Source organism: Camelina sativa, chromosome 18 (genome assembly GCF_000633955.1).
Source record: "Camelina sativa cultivar DH55 chromosome 18, Cs, whole genome shotgun sequence".
Classification (NCBI taxonomy): Eukaryota; Viridiplantae; Streptophyta; class Magnoliopsida; order Brassicales; family Brassicaceae; genus Camelina; species Camelina sativa.
The window spans coordinates 3,295,862-3,315,399 of record NC_025702.1 but is presented as its reverse complement, the minus strand read 5'-3'; the positions used below and the strand labels follow the sequence as shown (position 1 = coordinate 3,315,399).

Genomic DNA, 19,538 nt, shown 5'->3' with positions numbered 1-19,538 from the left:
ATTTCATGTGGCAAGTGATTACCGGGTGTATGGCAGTTACCACTAATCTTCGACGGCATGGTTTGGATTGTGATATCCAGTGTGCGCTCTGTGGAGCTCAGGAAGAGACTCTTAATCATGTTCTGTTTGAATGTCCACCGGCACGCCATGTGTGGGCCTTATCTCAGTTTCCGACGAGACCAGGGGTTTTTCCTTCGGAGTCGGTCTAGACGAATATGGATTTTCTTTTTTGGCGTTTCTTGGAGACACCAACCCCATAGATTTATCCATGGGTTTTGTAGTATCTTTGGAAAGCACGAAATGATAATTTTTTAGAAACCTGGATCATCCAGAAGCGATTTTGCGGATAGTTGAGGATGAATCCAAATCTTGGTTCTTGGCACAGCTAGAGGAGGTGGTTGAGCCGGTCCCTTCGGTTCCCAGGGTAATCCCTGGCGGTGGTAGTGGTTTCATATGGGATAGATATCCAACCCGTTTTGTATGTTTTGTAGATGGCCCCTAGAAAGCGACAGATCCGTATGCAGGCCAATGTTGGTTTTGTTCTCCTCCACTGAGGGGGGTTCCTACTATGGGGGCAGCCAATCTTCGTCGTAGTCTCTCCCCGCTTCATGCAGATGTCGAAACTCTCGTTTGGGTGATGTGTTGTATGATATGGGCGGATAATCAGGATGTTGTTTTCTTTACCGACTGCTTCGACTTAGTGAAGATGGTGTCTTCACCTTCAGAGTGGCCAGCGTTTGCGACTTATTTGGAGGACATTCAGGAAGATAAGGAGGAAGTCTCTTCCTTCTCTTTGCTTTTAATTCCATATGCACAAAATGGTAAAGCAGATAATGTAGCACGACGTGTTCGTTCCAAAGCACATCTTATTACCTATATAAATGATGTCATGTCTCAATGAATTTAAGCCTTTTTTGTTTTGTTGTTGATAAAAAAAAAAAAAAATAGTTTTTACCTTTTTGGGTATTCGAATTACCTTTTTGGGTCAAAAGTGAAACCAAACAAATTTACGAGTCCAGCTATATAAAAGCACAACAGTGTAAAATGGCAAACACCGAAACCGAAAGCGGTCTTGTCGGTTCTGGTTCAAGTTTTTGTCCACAAACAATCCTAAATCCAACTAATCAAAATCTATTTTAAACTTGGTGTATCGAAACTGGGCCAGACCAAATGGGAAGAACCCATTGATTTTTTTTTTTTGGTAGGCTATCCATTGATTTTCTCTAAGTCTAGTTTTATAGACTTTTTCATTTAGTGACAAAATCTTCTTTTCTTTAAGAGAAATACTACTACAAGAGTGGTGTAAAGACTAAAGAGACGTGGATGTTTAAACAAGAATGATTCGAGCTCGTGTGAGGAAACATTTCTTAGCCTATTGGTTTAAAACGTTTGTATATTCCCTGAATGACGATATAAAGAGTATATATAGCTGAAAGGTGAACGGTAATTTCAAGTCTTTTTAGGGATTCAATTTGAGTGGACTGTTTGAGAATTACTGACTTACTAATTCGTTGCAAGATAAGATATATTTTATATATGTACTTGAATATATAGTTTCTAAAATAGACAAAAATGACACTGTTATACATAATTTACAGTTTCATTTGGAATCAATAATCATATCCTCAATATTTAATGTGAAACAGTAGTGCTTATTTTATTTTCCGCATTCACCCGTGTTATTATTTTTGTTGTTTAAAGTCCTCGAAGTCTTTTCTAGACAAGTTTGAGATGTATTGTCTTGAGTACAAATTACTTTTCCCTGTCCATATATTTATTTTGTTTCACATTTAAGTTACATTATAACTTGACTTTTCAATTGCATTCTACTAATTCTGAAATGATTAGATTGTGTTTAATAACTTTATGAAAATTCACCAAATGTCAATTATTTTAATTTCTTTATAGTTGTTGACATTTAGGGATAGTAGATCATTGGTTGAGGAAGTTTAAATTTGGTTTGCGAAGTGATCATAAAATCAAACAACCGTATGTACCTGAAATCTCGTTATAAGTTATTACGCCGAACTATGATATGCATTTGCTGCAAAACTACAACTATCTTCATTTCTACTGTTAACAAACACATTCTCCAGATGTTACTTTCTACTTTAGTGACAAGACTACCAATCCAACACTTCAAATTAAGATTTGATATTCGGGTGTTCAGATTTTCGGATGTGGAGATATAAAACCCGATCAGGTATTTTATAATATCGGGTCGGGTTCAGATCATGTGTTTTCGGATTCGGATAGTTTCGGGTAACCCGAATTCATAAAAAAAAATATTCTTTTCTTTCTGTCATGAAAAAAAAAAAAATTACTTTCTACCTCCTTCTTCCTCATCTCTCTCTTCTTTAGCCAAAGACTCTAGATTTGTTCATCCATGACCACCACTTTAAGAATCAAATCCTTCAAAAAATCCTCTACCAAATCTAACAACATCTATAGCAAATTATATGATATGATTCATATTTATCTTTCAACCTCACTAACTCTTCAAACCCACAAACTATCACTTTTTTTTTGTAGATTTGTTTGTCATGTTTCTAGTAAAATTAATTTGGGTAATGAAAAAATTAAAACAGTTATGGATTCTGTTGATTGAGAAAGGAAAAAATAAGTCAAACCCACTTAACCCGAAAATATAAGTCAAACCCGATCGAGTATCTGAATTTCAAAGAAACTAAATCCGATCGGGTATTTAATACCATCCGAATTCGAACCGAACTGCCTATTTCGGGTTGGATTCGGGTTTCGGATTCGGTTAAAATACACAGGCCTATTCAAATGGAATGGTAATCTACAAATCGATGAGATTTGAAAGGAACAAAAATAAGTTGGAGATAGTAACAAAGGTAGGGTATAACCATGGGTCCATGGAGTCCCATGGATTTTCTAAACCTAGTTTAGTTTTAGTTGTTTTTGTAAATTGATCCCATTGAAAACTAAAAATTGACCCCCATAAAATTTTAATTTTGCATTTGACCCTTATGAAACTTTTGTTCCGCCTTCGCCACTAATTGGAAATAGTTTCATTAAATCGATCGAGTTGTTGACAAATGTTTGGAAAAAAAATAAACGAATTATTCGAAAATTATATGGAGGATCCAAGAAGAATGCGAGGTAAAATTTATTGGTATTCAGTCGTAGTAATAAGGAAAGAACAAGAAAATCTCTATTGGCAATCATAGACGGTAATTTTTTTTTATAAATGGAGGGCGAGATACCTTGAGATAACCATCGAAAACTCAACAGGACCTTATCTAAAATATTTCTGCAAATTGTGAATAGAGATTACCTTGAGGTCACCGTCTTTAACTCTAATTCACGTGAAATAGGGTCCAACTGTTTTCGTCATGACTTGTGTAAGAATATGACGACCCAACTCCTTTTTTTTCTTTTTTTTTGGCAAACATGACCCAACTCCTTAGAATATAGTTTACATAGGAATATGATTTAACTGCGAGAAAGTAAACGGACGAGGTCCAAGCCACGACAAGTCTATTTTAATGGACGAAAAATTCAAATATGAACATTTTACAAATTTGCATGGAAATTCAAACTCATGTTACATATTTTTCAAGACCATTTTAATGTATCCAAATTATTCGTTATGATTTTAAAAGAGTTACAAGAAGGAGACTTTTAAGACTGAATACTGTTTTTAGTCCGCGTTCTCAGCTGAAGCATCACCGACAGGTCCGACACTGATCCATCATCCATCCACCGCTCCATTGGGATGTTTCATCGTTAAAACAATTTTTCTAGCTACTGTATTTTTCTTCTATATCTTTTTTCTTTTGGTCATTAATTTTGTCTTCTCTTTCCACAGCAAAACAAAAAGTTCGCCGTACATATATTTGCATGGAAATTTACAAACTTGGTTTTTTATTGTTTCAGTCAAGTCCAGTTTTTTTTTTTTCAGTCAAGTCAAGTTTGCTTTCCACTCATCCTTTTTTTAATATAAATAGTTTGTTGCCTGCGCAGTTATATTTGGGTTTATTTAGGATTGATTTGTTTTTTTTTTCTTTTGTTATGTAAATTTGGTTGTTCTTTTTGGTTTTTTATTTATTTTGTGGTTCATTGGTTTGTTTGTTATTAATTAGTGTTTACCATTTTTTAAAGTTGGTTTTTTTTTTACATTAACTATAATTTGAGGGAATAGTTTTTTTTCTAAATCTATCTGAGGTTGTGTTTGTTTACATAATCGGTTGAGTTATTGTTTTAGTCTTATTAGAGAAATTTAGTTTCTAATTTGTATAGTATAGGTTGATGTGTGGGTGTAGACGTAAAAGGTGCATATTTTTTTTGGGGTCTCGATTACATTGTCAAATTTTGAAAGTGGAATTCATTCTTTCGACAATGGGGTGGTGCGAGGTGCAAAAATATTTGTAAGAGGAAATATTGTTGGTTTTATTTTTAATGTTGCGAGAGGTGCAAAAATATTTGTAAGTGGAAATATTGTTGGTTTTATTTTAAATGTTGCCAGAGGTGCTTTTGCACCATGTCAATTTTTTTTTTTAAATATAAGGTTTTAGGCCCTTAACATTTGATATTTTGACAAAAAAACACTCTCAATTTTTAAAAACTACAAATATGACCTCTATATAAAATAAAATAAAATTTGCACAAGGTCCAAGGAAAACTTGAGCCGCCCTGCAGAAAACCATATTTCAGAGTACACAACATAATCACGCATGCAACTCTGATTTGGACACTTCTACTACGTTTTCAATCACCAAATATATGGTTCGCGATTCCGTCTCTGTTTCACGCATTTTTGGCTGCTCTTGTCTTTGCTTCCAATCCGTAGCTGGAATTGGTGCTCTACTGGTGATTTCGGGCTACATATGTGTGAACTGAAGTGATGTGTTCCTTTGATTGTTAATTTAACTATATGATATGTGGTCGAAGTTAATTGTGAGTTTACTTTGGTTTGGCGCGTAAGTGATTGGGTGGTTTGGATGTGAATGGTGTATTGATGGATTTTATATGTTTTGCTTTTTTTTTCTTTTTGTTATTTGTAGAGGAATTTGTTGATTTTGTAATAGTAATATTGTTGGTTTTATTTTAAATGTTGCGGGGATGTTTTTTTTGGGTCTCGATTACATTGTCAAATTTTGAAAGTGGAATTCATTCTTTCGACGATCATTGTGGGCAGGCTAGAAACAGAGCATTCTTTCGACGATCTGTTGGTTAAGACGGCCAGTTTTTAGGTGAGCGAATAAAATAAAAGTGAAATTCATATTTGTCAGAATGGAATTGCAAGCCAAAGTAAAAGTTGAGGAGCCTAAAATTGCAAGTGATAGCATTATATAAGAGTATGACTTACGACAATCAAAGAAAGAAATAGTGGGATGTACATTAGTTGAGAGCGCATTGAACGACACAAATTTCCGTTATAACTTAGTTGTTACAATAGGGATGGAAGACATGAAAGGCAATGTAAGAATGTGGAGGAGTGGAGAAATTTGAATTGAATTGTATGTGTTGAAACTTTAGATGGTGAAATGCCATATATAGAGAATGAAGGAGGAGAGAGATGTTTGAAGTTGGAGATACAAATACGGCGAGGTGGAGATTCATGGAAACAGATGTGTTATTAAGGCAAATAACAAATATGGATATACAATATGTGTTAATAATCATCTGAGCCTTAAGGGGGGTATTGGTTTGGGATTTAAAGAGAATTTTAATGACTTTAAAAGTTTTGTAAAATATGTTGTTATTCAATCAAGACTTTTTAAAACTCTTTTAAAATTTGGTGTTATTAGTTGTGGATTTGTAAAAAGTTATTTAAAATCTTGATAAATATAGTGTTATTGGATTAAGAGTTTTATAAAGTCATTAAAAGTTTTATGTTATTCAAGTAAAACAAAAGAATCTTGGATTGTTAATGAATTCAAATATTATGTTATTGGTTTAGGATTTTATATCATTTCCTTCATACCAAAAGTCATGAAAACTCTTTCATCAAATAGAAAAGATTGTGAAAGATTTTATGAAAGATTTTGCAAGATTAGGAAAAATAAATCAGCAAGATTTTAAAAAACTTTCTAACAATCTCTTAGAATCCTTCATTTTCTACTTTTTTTAAAGTCATTAAAATTCTCTTTAAATCCGAAACCAATACCCTAAGTGAGTTGGACCAAAAGGAAGAAAATCTTTAGTGGTTTAGTTAGAAATATTTGGCCTAAATTAAAAGAAAAAATTGCTAACGTGGCACCATGAAAAACGAGAAAAGAGAACTTTATATATATAGATATATTACGAGTGTTGCTACGCTTAAACTCATGTATTCCATATTCCCATACAAAAGAGGTGTACATTTAAATGGGTTGGTAGGAATTTTTTTAATTAAAATGTTGTAAGCAGTTCAAACTAAGTTATAAATTTTATGTTTAAAATAAAATAAGTATTTTATGACTAAAAATTATTACATAGGCTGTGATTGGTAATTTATAAAGTCATGAAAAGGAAAAATATATGAACAGATAAATACAATATGTTTAAATTTTCATCTATATAATTTTTAAAATTATTTTTATATTGAATATAATTTAGATTTACACTATGTTTACCTTTTAAATGATATAGATAAGTTTAAAATAAAATTAATTTATTAAGAAAAAACATTTCAAACAAGTATTATACGGATTTAAACTTAAATGGTGTCACGAGCATGAACATTTCAAATATTCAGTTTAAAAAGAGAAAAAAAAAACTAGTAAAGAGGTGTAAAGTTGTAGCTGAATATGTCTAGCTTTTTTCAACGAATTTGGCACGTCTTAGTCCCATAGAGGATTCGCTGTTTCTTGTGGCTTGTGAGTTACCAGGCTATCATGAAGAATATGGAGAGGAATCGATGCCACTTGGGGGATACATGTGTTTGTCAGGTATGTAGAGGAGGAATGGAGACTATTATGCACATTCTGTGTGATTGCCCGACCATTGCTGGACTGTGGGTAAAGATTGTACCACGACGGCATAGAGGCTCTTTCTTTACTAGCATGTTGTATAAATGGTTTTATGGAAATCTGGGCCTGACTGAGGGCGGGACAAAGTTATCATGGGCTACGCTCTTTGCTATTGGTGTTTGGTGGGCTTGGAAATGGAGGTGTTCGCACATTTTTGGTGAGGTAAGTTAGTGCAGAGATAAAGTGAAGTTTGTTAAAGACATGGCAAAGGAAGTGGCCTCTGCTCATAGGGTTGCTCAGGTAGGAAATCATGGAGAAGATCGGGTAGAACAGTTGATATGTTGGCAACCGCCAGCTGACGGATGGGTAAAGCTATATACTGATGGGGCATCACATGGAAACCCTGGAATCGCCACAGCTGGGGGAGTGCTGCGAGATAGAATGGGACAATGGTGCGGTGGTTTTGCTTTGAATATCGGTATTTGTTCTGCGCCTTTAGCAGAGTTGTGGGGAGTGTATTACGGTCTCCATATTGCTTGGGAGCAGAGGGTGTCACGACTTGAACTGGAGGTAGATTTAAAATTAGTTGTGGGATTTCTTACGCTTGTACCATGGCTTCATCTCAAGGGACTGGTTATTCCGGATTAAACACATTTATAGGGAAGCTAATCATCTAGCTGATGGATTAGCCAACTATGATTTTCTTTATTGGTTAGGGACAGCTCTGAGTTTTGTGGAATCGTTTGTCAAGGATGATGCTACCGGAACTGTGTTTCTGCGCCATGTTTGATTGTAATTTTTTTTTTGTCACGAATAAATAGTAAGGAAGCCTTTGCCTCCTTGTCCTCTATCAAAAAAAAGTTGTATTCCAATGTATAGAAAGAAAATAATTCAATAGTTGAAGAGACTTTTAAGTTTTAACCACTTCGTTAAGTTACCCTCTCAAAAAAACTTTCTTTCTTTTCTTATAAATTAATTCAATAGTTGTCGCTCTTTCATATACTATTCAATCTTAAAAACATTACATGTCTTGAAATTTGGAACTATAGTATAGGGGCACATGAAAGAATGACTTTGGTCATCACAATATTATTATGAAATTTAATAGAGTCCGACCACACTACGTACCTACAAAAATAAAAAGTATTAGTAATCACGATTTTATCTAACTTTTTTTTTTTTCGCGAAAAGAAAAAGTGACGTTGTTCAATACGTAATCATATCACAGCAAATCCAACCCACAAGCCGACATCATTCATATGCCGTTCGCATTTTTGCTTGCGTCAGTTCCTTCCGTCACCAACTGTGACGGCTCTTTCTTAATATTATTTTTCTTGACTTAAGCATGTTTAGTGACGGCAATTAGCATAATCATTAGAACTTTATTTATTATTATTAGTCATATATTCCTTTGTCTTTATATATATAAAAAAATTGGGATCCATAGACCCATGCATATTGAAAGCCGAACTTAAACTATAATATTATGTAACTTTTTTCTTAGAAACTACTAATTCCTAATCTTACTAGTAGAGAAATTAAATTTTTTTAAAAAAATTCTAAAGAAATTTGTACTTACATAAAAAAATATAAAAATGAAAATAATCAAAAATAGTATTTTTGAAAAGAGATATTTCCAAAAAAGCGTTTCTAATAAATTTTCTTATATTTTAATCATTTAGTTTTAATCGATAAACTAATTTATATCTTAATTAATTTAAATTAAAAAGAAAAATTGATAATCTACGAGAATGCATAAAATCATTAAACTTACTATATGCTAAAAGTTTTGAATAGTTTGCATGTACAACACAGTGAATCAAATAATATTTTTTCTAATTTTCTAGTTTCGTTAAACTAATAAAGGACAAGTTTTTTTCTCTGAATATATTATTATCATGCAAACCTTTGATTTTTTTTTTTTTAGATTTATCATATATATTTTTCATGTAATTTGTGAATTCAGAATTTTAAACTCTATTTATTTAAAACTACACGTCAACCATAAATCATTATATAACAATAATTTTATAAGAATAAAAGATTCTGGGAGTTTAAAATGTAGAGTGGATCTGATTTGATTTCATATTTAGTCACTAGTTTATTGGTCAACTTAAAACTAAAAATGCTTTCACATCATACAAAACAATGATTAAAAAAATCTATGACAAAATCCCAAAATTGTCAAAAAAAAAATTTCACTTTTGTTTTAAATTAGTAGTTAACTATTGTGAAAAATAAGCCTTTTATAAAAACAACGAACATTTTTAAATAGAAAGTGTCGGATTGTTTGTTACAAATTTTAAACTTAAACTAGATTTAAGTTTTAATGTTTTTACATTAAAAAAAAACAAAAACTATATTAAAATTAGAGAAAAATTGTAGAAAATGTTAGTGTGTGGCGTCATGATACACGGAGAACCTTTGGCACCACACACGTATTTTTCTTTCTAGTCTTTGTTTTCTATTTGTCAAGTCTTTGTTTATATATTAGACCATGTTTTTAATCTAAATGCTTAAAGTCACATTATTAATTAATAATGTAAGAGATTAGTATGTATATTATATAGTTTGTTTCCTTCCTTCCTCATCTTCACATTGAAGCTGTCTCTTTCTTTCACCATCAGTTGCACCTGTTGTGTCTTTGTTTGTTCTCAATTTCATCATCTTTTATATATCACTTCCTTGCTTGACTTTTCCTCAAAATTCTCTATCTTTTTTTCCTTTTTTTCTTTTGATAGATCTCAATTTGGTTCTTTCTTCCATATAACTTTTGCCTTCTCCTCTGATCTTATCTTTTTACGATTGTGCAGATCTCAGTCTCTAATTCCTTCGTTTTCTCAGATTCTTTATAGGGTTTTTTTCTTTTCTTTTTTGTTGGTTTCTCCCAATTTTGTGTGATTCTTTCTCCAAAGTTTTCACCTTTCCTTCTGACTCTCTGGTTAGGTCAGGACATTGATTCAGAGTAATGTTCTGTCTGAAAAATTCAATTTTGTTTCTATAGTTTGATAACTCAGTTCTCCAAGTTCACAATTTTCACCCTTTTGGTTCTGGGTTTGGTTATTTCCCTATTAGAAATGTGAATTTAGGGCTTTTGTATCTTGAGACTTGTGTGATCTTTGATCCTCCATGCAACCACAAAAGCAGAGCTTTTGATTGATAATTCTGCAAGAAAAAAGAATGGCTACTTTGACTGAGCCATCATCATCTTTGAGTTTCACATCTTCTCATTTCTCTTACGGTTCTATTGGGTCTAATCATTTCCCATCAAGCTCAGCTTCGAATCCTGAAGTTGTTAGTCTAAGCAAACTCAGCTCCAATCTTGAGCAGCTTCTGAGTAATCCGGATTGTGATTACAGCGATGCCGAGGTCATTGTTGATGGTGTTCCTGTTGGTGTTCATAGATGCATTTTAGCTGCAAGAAGTAAGTTTTTCCAAGAATTGTTCAAGAAAGAAAAGAAAATTTCCAAAACTGAGAAACCAAAGTACCAGTTGAAAGAGATGTTGCCTTATGGAGCTGTTGGTCATGATGCTTTCTTGTACTTGTTGAGTTATATCTACACTGGCAGATTAAAGCCATTTCCTTTGGAGGCTTCGACTTGTGTTGATCCAGTTTGTGCTCATGACTCTTGTCGACCCGCCATTGATTTTGTTGTTCAGTTGATGTATGCTTCATCTATTCTCCAAGTGCCTGAGCTAGTTTCGTCTTTCCAGGTGTGGTGAAAATCATCTTTGTTTCTCTCTGTCTCTCTTTGTTTCTTGATTTAAGGACCTCAATGAGAGCTAAAAGGTTTGTGCTTCTTTATGTTTGTGTGTTTGCAGCGCCGGCTTTGTAACTTTGTGGAGAAGACCCTTGTTGAGAATGTTCTTCCCATTCTTATGGTTGCTTTCAATTGTAACTTGACTGACTTACTTGATCAGTGTATCGAGAGAGTGGCGAGGTCAGATCTTTACAGGTTCTGTATCGAAAAAGAGGTTCCTTTCGAAGTAGCAGAGAAGATTAAACAGATTCGATTCAAGTCTCCACAAGACGGAGGAGAGACCAAGGTTTCAGAGAAATTGCTTGGGAGAATCGGAAAAATTCTCAAGGCGTTGGATTCAGATGATGTTGAGCTTGTGAAGCTTCTTTTAACTGAATCAGATATCACTCTAGATCAAGCCAATGGTCTGCATTACTCCGTGGTGTATAGTGATCCAAAAGTTGTTGCTGAGATTCTTGCTCTTGGTATGGGTGATGTAAATCACAGGAACTCCCGGGGTTACACTGTTCTTCATTTTGCTGCAATGCGTAGAGAGCCATCGATCATTATATCACTTATCGAAAAAGGCGCCAATGCATCTGACTTCACTTCTGATGGACGCAGTGCGGTTAATATATTGAGAAGACTGACAAACCCAAAGGACTATCAAACCAAAACAGCGAAAGGGCGTGAATCTAGTAAAGCACGGTTATGCATTGATATATTGGAAAGAGAAATCAGGAAGAAGCCTATGGTTCTTGATACACCAATGTGTTCCCTTTCTATGCCTGAAGATCTCCAAATGAGATTGTTGTACCTAGAAAAGAGAGGTAAATGACTGAAGGTTATTAAATTGTTCTGTTATCTTTACGATATTTTTGTTAAAGCATCACAACCTTTTGCAGTGGGGCTTGCTCAGTTGTTCTTTCCAACGGAAGCTAAAGTGGCTATGGACATTGGTAATGTAGAAGGTACAAGTGAGTTCACAGGTCTACCACCGCCTTCGAATGGGTTAACGGGAAACTTGAGTCAGGTTGATTTAAATGAAACACCTCATATGCTAACCAAAAGACTTCTTACCCGTATGGAGGCTCTGATGAAAACAGGTTAGCTTTTTGTGCGTTACTCTTCTTCTTCTTCTTCTGCTGCTCTTTTTATATTGACTAACTTCATTAACCATTACACGATGCAGTTGAGACTGGTCGGAGATTTTTTCCATATGGTTCAGAGGTTCTAGATAGGTACATGGATGAGTACATAGACGAAGACATCCTCGATGATTTACGTATCGAGAAGGGATCTACACAAGAAAGAAGATTGAAGAGAATGAGGTATAGAGAGCTTAAGGATGATGTGCAAAAGGCGTATAGCAAAGACAAAGAGTCTAAGATTGCACGTTCTTGTCTTTCTGCTTCATCTTCTCCTTCTTCTTCCATAAAAGACATCTGAAGAACACAACATGAATCTGCACCATAAGTTAAATGTAATTAGATATCTTTCTTAAAAAGGTTCTTCTTTTTGGGTCAGTTTATATACAGATGCTTTAGGTTCAGTTTTAATAAAGAGATAGTTAAATGTAAAGCAGTAAGATTAGGAGTGCTGATTAACCCAGACCATTCTAACCATATGCAATCTTTTGTTTTCTATACAAAGATATAATATTTAGGTACTTTACAAAAACTTCTCAGATGCCTGACACTTGAACAGACTAACACACTTCACAAAAAAAAGCAGGAAAAAAACATGATCATTTGTCATAGCCATCTTTACATAGTTACAGGCGATAAGACTGGTGATACAAGACTATGGTTAGGTTGATTAGGCCACCATTTAGGATATTTTATTTAAATAGTTTTGGTGCTTTAGTTTATGAATTTGGTTTTCATAATTTCCATTCTATGTTAAAGTATTTACTATATTCTACTAGGGTTTTAACTAAGTTGTATCAAGGCCTATATAATGGTCTTTATTGATTAATGAGAAGGGAAGCCCCAAGAATTAACCTTAATCTCCTAGAGAGAATTAGGGTTAAGAGGGAGCTAAGCATACATATTTTTCTTAATTTTCAAGCAATAAAGTGGTTCATAACAACTGGTGGCTAAGAGTAAAGGACAAAAACCCATTTGTTCCCTGTAATAATGCATTTTTGAATAGAACTGTCACAGATATGTCCCAGTAAGTAGATCTTAGCTGATCTCTTTGGTATATAGGGTCGGGGCTTGTCTGACCAATACTGTCTCCATCAACAAAGAAAGCATTTCAAGTTGCATCGTTGAAGGACTGCCTTTCCATTTATCAATCTGCTCAGTCCCGTCTAAGAATCACTTCACTGAGTTCAATATAGCGTATGAACATTATGGAGAGTCTCTGTTCTTTCAGCTTTCTCCAAGTCCTTCCTTCTCCATTTGTTGGAATTCATATCACTATACTGATGAATAGAGTTATTTATCGATATATTCTCTGATCCTCCCCACCGCACTGAAAAATGCCAGACTGAAGTCACTGACTGTGAGCACAGCAATGAGACAATGTTATAGATCAACAAACATCTGCACCAGATTGAAGTTTAGGTTACATAATTGAACTGACCAGTTAACTTCACTTCAGATAAGATGCTTTCTTTATATTTTCCCAAGTAGCTGGACCTTCAGGGTGGGTACGGACAAAGTATGACACAAACAATGTATTAGAAATACCAACAATAGAGCCTAGTGTCAGCCTCGGTATGACTGCATCTCTTTTCCTCAACCAAATGTACATTGAGAACCTCTGATGTATTNATCAAGGCCTATATAATGGTCTTTATTGATTAATGAGAAGGGAAGCCCCAAGAATTAACCTTAATCTCCTAGAGAGAATTAGGGTTAAGAGGGAGCTAAGCATACATATTTTTCTTAATTTTCAAGCAATAAAGTGGTTCATAACAACTGGTGGCTAAGAGTAAAGGACAAAAACCCATTTGTTCCCTGTAATAATGCATTTTTGAATAGAACTGTCACAGATATGTCCCAGTAAGTAGATCTTAGCTGATCTCTTTGGTATATAGGGTCGGGGCTTGTCTGACCAATACTGTCTCCATCAACAAAGAAAGCATTTCAAGTTGCATCGTTGAAGGACTGCCTTTCCATTTATCAATCTGCTCAGTCCCGTCTAAGAATCACTTCACTGAGTTCAATATAGCGTATGAACATTATGGAGAGTCTCTGTTCTTTCAGCTTTCTCCAAGTCCTTCCTTCTCCATTTGTTGGAATTCATATCACTATACTGATGAATAGAGTTATTTATCGATATATTCTCTGATCCTCCCCACCGCACTGAAAAATGCCAGACTGAAGTCACTGACTGTGAGCACAGCAATGAGACAATGTTATAGATCAACAAACATCTGCACCAGATTGAAGTTTAGGTTACATAATTGAACTGACCAGTTAACTTCACTTCAGATAAGATGCTTTCTTTATATTTTCCCAAGTAGCTGGACCTTCAGGGTGGGTACGGACAAAGTATGACACAAACAATGTATTAGAAATACCAACAATAGAGCCTAGTGTCAGCCTCGGTATGACTGCATCTCTTTTCCTCAACCAAATGTACATTGAGAACCTCTGATGTATTCTCTCCATACTATAAGACAAATATGTTGGGGACTCTATCAGGGATTCAATTGGATAACCCAAATAATCTGTTAGCATATTGATCTTCTTTTCAATGATATCTTTCGGCCGGTTAAGTATATGAGGAGCCCGCTTAACTAGCTGAGTAACAACATTATAGTCCAAACCAGCTTTCACAAAACAATCAAATCTCTCCTGTAGCTCATCTCCCCTCCCCTGGAACTTTTTCAGAGCCCTCACCATCTCATCAGAATTCTCTATATACCCTAGCTTCAACAAGAATGCCATCTTCTCTGCATTCCTTGAATCCAGTGATACAAGCTCAATCCTACTATTATTGATTTTACAAGCTAAACTGAACAATTCCAAAGGCTCTCCCTTTATAATGTGACATAACTCGTCTCTTCCGATTCTCGATCTATTCCAAACAGCTCTAGGTCCTATCAGAGATGATGAACAGATAAGCTTCATGTGACACAGTAAAAAACTAACGATAAACTGCTTTTCCATTTTGATACATCTCAAGAACTTCATCGCCTCCAAAATTCTTTTTACAGATTTCTCTAATAGCATCTCTGGGTTGTCTATCACTAACTTATCGATTTCATTCATCTCAAGTCCAAGTACTTTATGGAGCTTTTCAAACACAATATAAGCTTTATTGCCAGAAGTTTCACTCACCAAATCTGGATAAGCTTTCAAAACACTACTCAACTTTTCCTCTTTAAACCCAACCTTATCAAGAAGCTCCATTGTCTCAAGAATCCGGCGCCAGTTATATGTTTTCCTATCAGACAAACAACGAGCAAGCCAGTCACATCCTATGTTTAATCCCTTCAACTTATTCACCACAGAAACAAACTCACCATCAATGCCACCAACAAGAAGCAACGGGCAACAAGTAACAACCTTAATAACTGTAGTCTTACTAAGAACCAAGCTCTCATAAGCTTCAAGTTTCGAAGCCAAAACTCCATTCTCGTATCCAAAAATCTCTCTTGCTTCTTTATACATTCGACCAATCTTGCCACGAGGAATCCCATAATAGCAAAGAACATGAAAGTTCACAAACATGACACCATCATCACTCAAAAGCACCAAGTCACGCTGAAGGAAACGTGAAATCTCAGATGGACGCAAACCCAAACTCTCGAGAAATGGTTCAAACTCGTTGATGGGATTGTACCTAAAAAACTTGGCCAACGAACGGGATATATCCTCTTTACGAGTATCATCAATCTTGGACAACAAACTCAAAACAAAGCTAGGAGAATTCTTACTTATATGCTCTGCATCAACAAAACTAAGAGTTCTAGTATGATGCAAGTAATCAAAGAGAGCTTTTTGAGCTTCGTTCTTCATAGCTTTAGAAACCCGATTCCCGAAAACCCTTGTTGGTGACTGAGACCAATGCCGTGAAGAACAGACAAATCTACCATTCTGATAACATCTCACTGTACTGTAAACATTATAAAGTTTGGACCATGAAACCTGGTTTTTATGAGCATTGAATTGAGCAATTCTTTCTATATTTTTCAAGAATCTGGGAAACATCATTGCAACCTAACAAATTAAGGTAAAAGAGAGGTATATCAAACACACCAATCCTAAAACCCAGAGGAAAAATAGTGATCTTTCTTTAACAAATCATCATCGAAAGAATTGAAATTTACCAGGAAATTACGGATTATATTAAAGCGATTGAATCCTCCATCTTCTCCTGATTTTGTAAAGGTGCCATCGCTCAGAACCTAAACCTTCCGTACCGTTTGTGATTTTCAGGCGACCGAAGGAAATAAATTACTAGTTGGTCCCTGAAGTCTTCCTAATATTGACCAAAATGTATGTATGTGTGTTTTTTTTTTGGGTTCTTAAAATCTTCTCATAGTGGTTGATTCATAATTTAATTGAGTGATTTACTTCAAATTTGCTATTTGATTTCTATAGAGTAGTGCAATTGTTTTTTTTGTTTGTTTGTAGAATGTAGATATATCAGCCAGCGTATATCCCGTTCAAAACAAAAAAAAAAAATTGAAACCCCAGATTATATCAAAAGCCTGAAGATGAGGAGATTGTTTGCGATTGCGTCGACGGCGAAGAGATTTGTTCGCCGGAATCTTCAGGGGAAAGGTAATCCTAGAACCGCTCCTTCTACCTTTGATCTTTGCTGGGGACGAAGAGATTTTTCTGGTCATAGTTATGATTATAGAGAGAAATTGAGAAATGGGCTGAGTGATATTAAATTAGACGATGCTGTTGATCTGTTCAGTGAGATGGTCAAGTCTCGTCCCTTTCCTTCAATCATTGAGTTCAGTAAACTGTTGAGTGGAATTGCTAAGATGAACAAGTTAGATGCTGTCATCTCTATGGGCGAGCAGATGCAAAAAGCTGGGGATTTCACACAGTCTTTATACATACATACAATATTCTCATAAATTGTTGTTTCTGCCACTCCTCTCAACTCTCTCTTGCTTTAGCAATTTTGGGGAAGATGGTGAAACTCGGCTATGAGCCCAGCATTGCCACACTTAACTCTCTGCTCAATGGCTTCTGTCACGGAAATAGGATTTCTGATGTCGTAGCTTTGGTTGATCAAATTGTGGAACTGGGATATCATCAACCTAATACTGTTACATTTAACACTCTTATCCATGGCCTTTTTCTTCACAACAAAGCTTCAGAAGCAGTGGCTTTAGTTGACCGGATGGCTGAGAAAGGATGTCTACCAAATCTGGTTACTTATGGTACGGTAGTAAATGGATTATGTAAGAGAGGTGATATTGATTTGGCTTTACATCTTCTCAAGAACATGGAACAAGGAAAGATAGAGGCTGATGTTGTAATCTACAACACAGTCATCGATGGTCTCTGCAAATACAAACATGTGAATGATGCACTCAACCTGTTCAACAAAATGGAAAGCAAAGGAGTTAGAGCCACTGTTGTTACCTACAGCTCCCTCATAAGTTGCCTTTCTAATTACGGAAAATCGAGTGATGCCTCTCGACTCCTGAGTGATATGATTGAAAAGAAAATCAACCTTAATGTAGTCACTTTCAGCGCATTGATAGATGCGTTTGGGAAAGACGGGGAAACTTTTAGAGGCTGAAAAGTTGTACAAGGAGATGATCCAATGGTCCATAGACCCTGATATTTTCACTTACAATTCATTGATCAATGGGTTTTGCATGCACGATCTCCTAGACAAGGCTAAGCATATGTTTGAATTCATGGTTAGCAAGGATTGCCTCCCAAATGTAGTGACATATACTACTCTCATAAAGGGGTTCTGTAATTCTAAGAGAGTAGAAGAAGGTATGCAACTCTTCCACGAGATGTCTCAAAGGGGATTGGTTGGCAACACAGTCACTTACACCACTCTTATCCAAGGTTTTTTTCAGGCTGGCGACTGTGATTCTGCCCAAATGGTATTCAAACAGATGGTTTCTGATCGTGTGCCTGCCAGTCTTATGACGTACAACATCTTATTAGATGGGCTTTGTAATAACGGGAAGCTAGAGACAGCATTGGTCATATTCAAGGACATGCAAAAGAGTAAAATGGAACTTAATATTATTACATATACTACTATGATTGATGGGATGTGCAACGCTGGTAAGGTGGGAGAAGCGTGGGATTTATTTTGTAGCCTCAGCCTTAAAGGAGTGAAGCCTAATGTTGTAACCTACACAACAATGATCTCAAGATTATGTAGGAAAAGCTTAATGCAAGAAGCGGATGCCTTGTTCAGAAAAATGAAAGAAGATGGGATTCTCCCAAATAGTGGCACCTATAATACGTTGATTAGGGCGCACCTTAGAGATGGTGAACTAGCCGCACCAGCAGAACTCATCAACGAAATGAGAAGTTGCGGGTTTGCTGGAGATACTTCGAACTTTGGCTTGGTCACTAATATGTTACATGATGGGAGATTGGACAAAAGCTTCCTCGATATGCTTTCCTAAAACAGTTTCATAAATCTCGAGAGAAAATCTGTGAGGTGAATTTGACGTTTTCGCTTCTGTTCAAATGAGAAGTTGTTGTAATATCTGATCACTATAAAATCTGACTTGATTATAAAGTATGACAGGTACTTGCTTTTTTGTTGAAAAATTGATAGTAGAGAAAATTCAGAACACTCCAAGTCCACGCTATATTGGTCAGGCCACACACCATTAGCATCTTATCAGCTTACAGAATTCCACGATTATCTCCTATAAGACCACCAAAAAATGGTGTAACCAATTCAATATGAGTTAAATAAAAGCTATGCAGTTCACAATAAATTCACACGGGAGGTGAGGAACAAAAACAAAAGTAATAAAGATTAGTGTATCAATACAGTAATGTTCGCGAAGCTTATACAAAACTGTAACCACATATCTATCTGCCAGCCCGTAAACATGAGAACATCCGTTAAGAAATAAGCAACATGAAAACTTAATTTACCTCATAGATGCGGCTTTCAAGGGAATATGGTTATTTGCTCTCTGACTATTCTCTCTGAGGATGACGAAAGTGTTTTAAGAAAGCATATCGAGGAAGATGTGATTCTAGAGAAGAGTGCGCTTGTGATCAAGATCCTCAGAAATAGTTTCGTAGTACTCCAGTGGAAGTCGTAAGATGATGACATTTGTTTTGTATCCACAATGATATGTTTTGTTTTGATGGTTAGCAAGAGTTGTTTATCCGAATGTAGTAGTGACATATGTATAATACAAAACCAAAGTACCAATCCGTATAGAAGTCAGAGTGAACCGGTCTGTTAGTAAAAATATGAAACAAAATCTTAATCGTCCAATCCCAAAATGATCCAGACACACTTGTTGAGACAACAATAGTCTTCAAAGTCTGAGAAGCTCGTTCCTACCATGAAGATTTAAGACTTCAATTGATGTTTGTTTTATGTAAGTTCAAATCGTTTCATTGTTTTCTTTTTCTTAAGTAGGTTTATTGATTGTTATATCTCTTTTTCTCTTTCATCATAATGCAAAAGTATTTTGTGATTGTAATCTGAAATACTCTTGTCTGGTTTCGAATTTGATCGTGTAGTGGAAACAGAGTTAATTACTAATTTTGTTTAGCTGTAATATGTTCTTTTTCTATACTATATATTGGTCATCAATTGAATTAGATTATAAAAACCGGAGTAATAGCTTAAAAGCTTAGCAAGAAAAACTGGGAAAAACATCAAACCCCAAGAAGAAATTTGACAAAACTACTTTTTCTTCTTCATCTTATATTCCTATTAATAAACCATTTAA

The 19,538-nt window shown here is 35.2% G+C and overlaps 4 protein-coding genes across 8 annotated transcripts; 3 read left to right on the top strand and 1 right to left on the bottom strand.

Moving 5' to 3' along the window:
- LOC104760425 (regulatory protein NPR3-like) lies at positions 9,477-12,258 on the top strand. Its single transcript, XM_010483349.1, has 4 exons — positions 9,477-10,634; positions 10,743-11,490; positions 11,566-11,766; positions 11,853-12,258. The coding sequence occupies exons 1-4, from the start codon at positions 10,101-10,103 to the stop codon at positions 12,107-12,109; spliced, it is 1,740 nt and encodes a 579-aa protein (XP_010481651.1). The 5' UTR covers positions 9,477-10,100; the 3' UTR covers positions 12,110-12,258.
- LOC104760423 (transcription termination factor MTEF18, mitochondrial-like) lies at positions 12,614-16,069 on the bottom strand. Of its 5 annotated transcripts, XM_010483347.1 has the most exons (4): positions 15,948-16,069; positions 14,264-15,837; positions 13,250-13,427; positions 12,614-13,166 (listed from the first exon to the last, which is right to left on the bottom strand). In XM_010483347.1, exons 2-3 carry the CDS (start codon positions 15,829-15,831, stop codon positions 13,259-13,261), a joined length of 1,737 nt encoding a protein of 578 aa, XP_010481649.1. In that variant the 5' UTR covers positions 15,832-15,837; positions 15,948-16,069; the 3' UTR covers positions 12,614-13,166; positions 13,250-13,258. The 5 variants fall into 5 exon arrangements, with proteins under 5 accessions (XP_010481649.1, XP_010481647.1, XP_010481648.1 ...); XM_010483345.1 differs by having other exon boundaries at positions 12,614-13,427; XM_010483346.1 differs by lacking the exons at positions 12,614-13,166; positions 13,250-13,427 and adding an exon at positions 13,450-14,002 and having other exon boundaries at positions 14,086-15,837.
- LOC104763101 (pentatricopeptide repeat-containing protein At1g62590-like) lies at positions 16,338-17,383 on the top strand. The gene is made up of 2 exons (XM_010486515.1): positions 16,338-16,678; positions 16,840-17,383. Exons 1-2 carry the CDS (start codon positions 16,338-16,340, stop codon positions 17,381-17,383), a joined length of 885 nt encoding a protein of 294 aa, XP_010484817.1.
- LOC104760422 (pentatricopeptide repeat-containing protein At1g63070, mitochondrial-like) lies at positions 17,592-18,287 on the top strand. The gene is made up of 2 exons (XM_010483343.2): positions 17,592-17,807; positions 17,886-18,287. Exons 1-2 carry the CDS (start codon positions 17,592-17,594, stop codon positions 18,237-18,239), a joined length of 570 nt encoding a protein of 189 aa, XP_010481645.1. The 3' UTR covers positions 18,240-18,287.

Coding starts and splice junctions, on each gene's coding strand:
- LOC104760425 (XM_010483349.1), top strand. CDS start 10,101: ATGGCTACTTTGACTGAGCCATCATCATCTTTGAGTTTCACATCTTCT. Junction 11,491..11,565: donor GTTGTACCTAGAAAAGAGAG/GTAAATGACTGA, acceptor AACCTTTTGCAG/TGGGGCTTGCTCAGTTGTTC. Junction 11,767..11,852: donor GGAGGCTCTGATGAAAACAG/GTTAGCTTTTTG, acceptor TACACGATGCAG/TTGAGACTGGTCGGAGATTT.
- LOC104760423 (XM_010483345.1), bottom strand. CDS start 15,831: ATGATGTTTCCCAGATTCTTGAAAAATATAGAAAGAATTGCTCAATTC. Junction 13,428..14,263: donor ATGGAGAGAATACATCAGAG/GTTCTCAATGTA, acceptor AATACATCAGAG/GTTCTCAATGTACATTTGGT.
- LOC104763101 (XM_010486515.1), top strand. CDS start 16,338: ATGAGGAGATTGTTTGCGATTGCGTCGACGGCGAAGAGATTTGTTCGC. Junction 16,679..16,839: donor AAAGCTGGGGATTTCACACA/GTCTTTATACAT, acceptor TCACGGAAATAG/GATTTCTGATGTCGTAGCTT.
- LOC104760422 (XM_010483343.2), top strand. CDS start 17,592: ATGCAACTCTTCCACGAGATGTCTCAAAGGGGATTGGTTGGCAACACA. Junction 17,808..17,885: donor AGCTAGAGACAGCATTGGTC/ATATTCAAGGAC, acceptor GGGATGTGCAAC/GCTGGTAAGGTGGGAGAAGC.